General features: G+C 35.2%; 1 protein-coding gene across 1 annotated transcript; it reads right to left on the reverse strand.

Moving 5' to 3' along the window:
* Positions 1-4,182: 4,182 nt before the first annotated feature.
* LOC101649114 (keratin-associated protein 19-3-like) lies at positions 4,183-4,395 on the reverse strand. Its single transcript, XM_004713118.1, has one exon. It carries the CDS (start codon positions 4,393-4,395, stop codon positions 4,183-4,185), a length of 213 nt encoding a protein of 70 aa, XP_004713175.1.
* Positions 4,396-6,385: the final 1,990 nt, after the last annotated feature.

Consider the following 6,385-nt stretch of genomic DNA (forward strand, 5'->3'; position numbering starts at 1 on the left):
CAGAGTTAAACGTCCACTTACCAGAAATTGTGTGTGTGTGTGTGTGCTTTAATTTAAATCTTGGAATGAATATGGAAGAGGTTAGAGCACATTGTTTGGAAACTTAGTATTTGGAATAAGGAAAACTTTTTTTTTTCTGGGTCTATCATCACAAGATGTGTGAACATGGGTGAGTTTCTAAAAATATAAGTTTTTGATATGAGTGAAGAAAGTAAGTTGTTAAGTGCCATCGAGTTCGTTTCTACTCATTGCTTCCTTATATACTACAGAATTGAGTCCGTATCACACTCATATTTGTTGTCATATTTGAGCCCTTTGTCACAGTCACTATATGAATGCATGCCATTGAAGGACTTTGTCTTCGACCCTCCATGTTACAGGCATGATGTCCTTTTTCAGGAAAGGATAACCCAGATACGTGAGTGAAAGTCTTGCCATCCCCGTGTCTACGTAATATTCTGGCTATTCCTGTTCCAATATATATTTGTTCATTATTCTGACAGCTTATGGTATATCCAATATTCTTCAGCAACACCACAATCCAAAAACATCAATTCTTCTCCAGTTTTTCTTATTCACTGTACAGCTTTCATATGCATATTAGGAAATTGAAAGTATTATGACTTGGATCAGATCCTTAATGTGATATCTTTATGCTTCAGCACTTAAAAGAAGTCTTTAAAAAAATTTATTGATGATTCTTATACTTCTTGTACTAATCCATATATCAATTGTATCAAGCACATTTGTACCAATGTTACCATCATTATTTTCTAGACATGTATTTTCTATTGAGCCCTTGGTGTCAGCTCCTCTACCACTGCCTCCTCAAGATCCCTTGATAAATTATAAATTATTATTTTCATATCTTACCCTAATAGTTTCTGTTCTCACCCCCCCAGGGGGGTTATGTGTCAATCATCAAGATGGGTTCCCCCTTCAAAATAAGTCTTTATAACAGACTTTTCCCACAAAATATGTCACTTGATTTTTTGACAGCTGCTCCCATGAGTGTTGGTTGTGGAGTCAAGTAAATGAAATACTTAATGATTTCAATCCTTTCCCCTTTTATTAACATGTTGCTTATTCATTCATTTGTGAGGATTTTTCTTTTCTTTGCATTGAAGTTTAATCATTAATTAAGGTTGCAATCTTTGACATTCACTAATTAATGTTTCAAGTTCTCTTAAAAATAATCCATACTAAACTAGTCTGGGGAGTTACATCGGCCTCCATCTGAGCAGTAAGCCTGGTCTCTCATGATTCTGATATTTGTTCCACCCCTTTCTCCCACTCCAGCTAGGACCATCTAATGCCTTCTAATGCAATCATTTGGATAGTAGTTGGTAGCTGTAGCCAGACAACATCTAGTTCTGCTTTTGTCGACGTGGAGATTTATCATGTTTCTCATATGTTCATTGGACATTTTTCCCATATGTTTTCCAATTTCCATCACTCTTCATTCCTCTGTCAGAGGGAGAGACCTATAGTTGTGAGTTAGAAGGCTGCTCATGAACTTCGGAGACACCAGTCAGTTTTTAGCCATGTAAGCTGTAGAACATCATATTTGTGGATCTTAATGCCCCCCAAGAACATGGTCCTGAGCCTCCAGCCCCAACAACTCATCCCCTCAAGATGTTCGGTTATGTTTCCGAGCCTTTCAGACCTGTCCCTCCCGTGTGTGCCACTACATGTTCCTGTATGACAGACGTCTGCAAAAGAGCATCGTACAAAGAAATCAATAAACTGAAAACCGTTTCACATGCCTATCACCAGCAGGTCCTATCAGCTGCCACATGCATTGTGTTGAAAACATTTTATTTTCTGAATTTTATAAATGCAAACTTAAAAATATAAATGCTGCTTAGTCAAATGTTTTATTTTCTTTATTTTGTAAGTGCAGTTTATAAATAAAAGGGGTTAATTGTATTTCACAACAATTTAATGCACTTCACTATTGATTAAGGGAAAAATGAATTCTTCAGGCTTTAAAGATTCAGAAAAAGTATGTATTTATTTTCCAACAATTTGGTTTCTTTATCTTTATCCACTTGTCAAAGAAAACATGGTAACAGGAAACCTGAATGGGAACAACAATTTCTATTACTGGTTATCCTTTCAATCCTATAAGTTAACTTTTTTGATAGCAAAAGATTTGCAGGTTGTCCTGGAACCACATTTTCCAAGCAACAGCATATCAGGCAGATGCCTCAAAAAGTTAACTGGATAATCATAGTACAGAAAAGGTGAACACCTACCCCAGAAACCAGGTCATCATGTAAGCTGAACAGTGCCACTACAATTTAAAACAAACATGACATAAAATATTTAGGAGAACATGATCTTTATTTAACTTTTGATGTCCTTCTCAATACAGTAAAATACCTCACAAATCTTCTTCCAGGTATAGAAAATTTTGTTCTTTTTTAGCATCCCCAGCAAGGTGTACACACCTGAAAGCTACCACCCAGTGTAAACTGGAGAAGGGTAAAAAGGAGAAAGAAATATTATCTGTTGCCATAATATAAGACATTGAAGAGATGATTGGAACCATGCCAGACAGTAATTGTTAAGGATATTTTGGCTAGTCAAATATGTAGAGACCTAAAACAAAACTACAGAAAACAAATTATATGAGCAGAGGTACACCAGCATTTTCCTTAGAAGAATATAAAATTTTGTCTCACTTACTTTGAACACATCTTTGAAAGGGACCAGTCACTGGAGAAGGTGCTGTAATGAAGAGAATCCATGAAAAAAGGGATGCCCACCATGCCACGGATTACTGCAGGGGCTGCAGCAGCGTGCCTAAACATAGCAACATGCATTACGACGGTGTTCCAGTGCCTAAAGGCCCCAGGTGTTGGAGCCTAGTTGACGGCGTCTAACTACAGCACTCGGTTCTATGGCCTCTTTGTGCTTCTTTCTATGTTTAGGATAACACCCCAGCAACCAAAATTGGTACATAAATTCCAAGTGTTCTTAATTCGGACAGTCTTCAGACTTACTTTTGAGAACAAGTGCCTTTAGGAAGCAAGATCTGCACTTGGGAAAACAGGAAAACAATCAAGGGATTAATTTGTAAGAAGGTACAGAAAATTCTCAATATTTTCAAAAGATATATTGAAAATTGGCCTGTTTAGATAAAGAACTTTAGAAGTTTGGAAACCTTATATGGGTCACATGGGATTATTATAATACTTTTATATATATTACAGTATTTTAAAATATATACCGTATTCAACATATATAGTATATATGCATATGCATGTATATACAGTATTCACTATTTAAATTAATTTCCTATGATTGCCTTAAAGTTATTGTCTATAAGCAAAAAACTTCATATAATTTTTTTTCAGGAAAAGTTATTAAAATTGCATCTAGGATTATTTTACTAAAACAAACTCAAACACAGAGACCATTGAAAGCAAATTATAACATACATGAAATTAGGCAGAGATGTTGTCCAGATTTGTCTCATATCCTCTGCATTTAGCACAATGTCCAGCATATAAACACATTCAATAATTATTTGTTAAATCAAATTCATTTTTCTGGTCAATATGCAAATTCAGAAGAAAGATTCCTAATCTAATAGGCGAATAAAAAAACACACAAATAGAAGTAAAATGAAAGAACAGAAAATGCACTAAACTTGCTACTGTAGATACAGTTTGGATTGATGGCAACTCCACATGCTTCCGAGTAAAACTGGGCTTCAAGGTGGTGATGTTTTGAAAGATTATTGCAGTACTTTCTTTTAAGGTGTCTCTGGGTAGGCTCAAAGTGCTGATCTTTCTATCAATAGTTGAATACTCCTTTGCACTACCTCTAGATCCCCAAGTCAGAAGAAAGAAGACTAACACGCTGGTTGAAATATCATGTAGCCATTTGAAACTCCTTGAATAAATTGATAGAAATGCAGCCAAATTTTCATTGCCAGTTAAACATATTTATTAAAAATTTTTAAAATATTGTTACAATAGGTATTAATGAGAAAATGATAATGAGTGAAACTATAATACAACTTAAAGAATACAGATCCTTGCAGAGAAAATGAAAACTGGTAGAGAATATTCTATTTGGAGCTTCATGACAATAAATTTTAAATATTTTCTTTACATCATTGGACTATATGGGTGAAAGCATGGAGATACAATCTGAGAATCAGTAAGCTTTTTAGTACAAGCCAGAGAATCCATATCCTCCATAGCAAGATGGGCGGAAGCAGCCATATCTGTAGCCTCCAAAGAAGGGGCCGTATCCGTAGCCTCTGTGTCCGCAGCCATAGCCCAGTCTGTTGAAGCTGCCATGGCCACAGCCGTATCCCAGACCACCGAAGCCTCCCAGGCCGTAGCCCAGGCCTCCATAGTAGCTGCCGTAGTAGCTCATGGTGTTAGGAATTAGATATTGGTTAGATACTGAAGATGAGTTTTCTTAGTATGAGTATCTCTTGCTTCCCAGAATGCTTTTATACTCTCAGCAATGGGTGTGGCAAACAACCACGACAAGGTGATCTCATTGCCATGCAACAGAATACTTTAAAGTAAAAAATTCTTTAAATTTTATTTTGCTTACTTACAAGAGGGCCCAACTCTTGTTAAAGCAGTTTTAATAATAATAATAATTATTAATGTTCTGATGAGTTTGCATTCCTTAAAACAAAAATGTTTCTAAGATGAGAAATGAGTATGGCCCTTTAAAGGTTAAGCAAGTATCCTAATTAAAATGGCCTAATCTACTTGATAGGTTCCAGTTGTCTTCTAATTACATAACCTCAGATTGCTGTGCTTTTTAATTAGCATTCCTTGGTCTTAGCTAATGATCATTTTTAGAACTCAAGGTCTTTTCTTAATGGTGGTCAGGACATAGTCACAAAGTCATTAGTGATTTCCATACAGTCAATTTAGATAAAAGCTTCTGGATTTTTATTTACCTGATCTTACCTTGATATTTGACACTGATACTTGTTGAACCATTATTTTTATATAGCTTTCCTTCCCTACTTTGTGAAATAAAACATTTAATTACATCCTCTGTGAATTATTTATTATTTTTGCTTTCCAATTTTTTACCTTCATGGTGTCAGTCGGAAGGAAAGGGATTGCATTTCCTGACACTACCAGAGGGAGTGGTAACAAAATGGTCCAAATTGGTTGCCACAGGAGCAAGGGTAAAATGGTTCTACAGTAGGAAGAACCAGCAAGGCAATGGCATTTCTAGGGCTGGTATCACCAGACACCCAGTACAGTACCTTGTCACCATCCCCATGTCATTTACCCTCCCATCACCCCTGCAAGTCAAGGTGGGCGTTAGCAAGCCACTGTACCTAGTACTGAGCCAAGAGGAAGGTTTCTGATTAGGTCAATTTTTGCCCTCTTCAATATTTTCCTTTAGATTGGGATGTTGCTTTATCAAGATGAGTGTTGTTCAGTCTTGTTTTTCTATTATCCACTTCTGAAAAGTTGCCTCACTCTTGCTAATGTCTTTGCTTTATACAAAAGGTGAAGCAGCACCCATTACCTCTCTACAACTGGGGTTTCACAGGTACGGCCCTCCCACAATGGAGGCAACCATGATTACTGTACGGGGTGGTTCCAAACCCTAGTAATCTCATTGTAAATATTTATATATTAATGGTAAATATTTCTTTCAATCTGTAATATAATATATATATATATATATAATCCACATATGCACACATACATAATTTCCCTTTCACACACACACACACACACACACACACACACACATATATATACATAATTTCCCTTTCACTCATGGAACTTTATGAAAGGACTATTTTAAACAATATTTTATTTTGATAATATTTAAAACATAATTTTCCTTTTAAAATATCCCTATATATGCCAGTACCACCAATTAAGCTTCTATTGACTATCTCTCCATTTGACCTACACTAAAATTCAATGTTTAGTTGGAAGTACAATGGTACTTCTTTACTGTATTTTGGTCAATCAATAATAACTTGGGTTTGTGTTCTTAGATTATTTTCATGATTATAATTCATGAAGTAATATTTCATGATTATTTCCTCCAATTTGACTACCAACATATACTATCTAATCAACTAAGCTATGTGCATGGCATTTTGTTAATATAATTAATAAGCTTAATTTTTATTAGTTATTTCAGTCTTCTATCACTTCATCCTTGTTGAACATTGTTGCTATTGAGTCAAAAAGAAAATTTTTTTTTTTTTTTTTTTTTAAAGTTGTCAGCAAGTTAACTTTATTCACAGGCAATGGGGACTCCATGCAAGTTTTTAAAATCACTTTTTTTTAACTTCAAGCTTTTTGTGTATTATAAAAAAATTGAAAAGCAAGGAGCAAAAAGCAAAGAACACAAAAGGCATCCAGAA

Source organism: Echinops telfairi, unplaced genomic scaffold (genome assembly GCF_000313985.2).
Source record: "Echinops telfairi isolate 266 unplaced genomic scaffold, ASM31398v2 ScPeMD7_7469;HRSCAF=8507_0, whole genome shotgun sequence".
Taxonomy (NCBI): Eukaryota; Metazoa; Chordata; class Mammalia; order Afrosoricida; family Tenrecidae; genus Echinops; species Echinops telfairi.

Coding starts and splice junctions, on each gene's coding strand:
- LOC101649114 (XM_004713118.1), bottom strand. CDS start 4,395: ATGAGCTACTACGGCAGCTACTATGGAGGCCTGGGCTACGGCCTGGGA.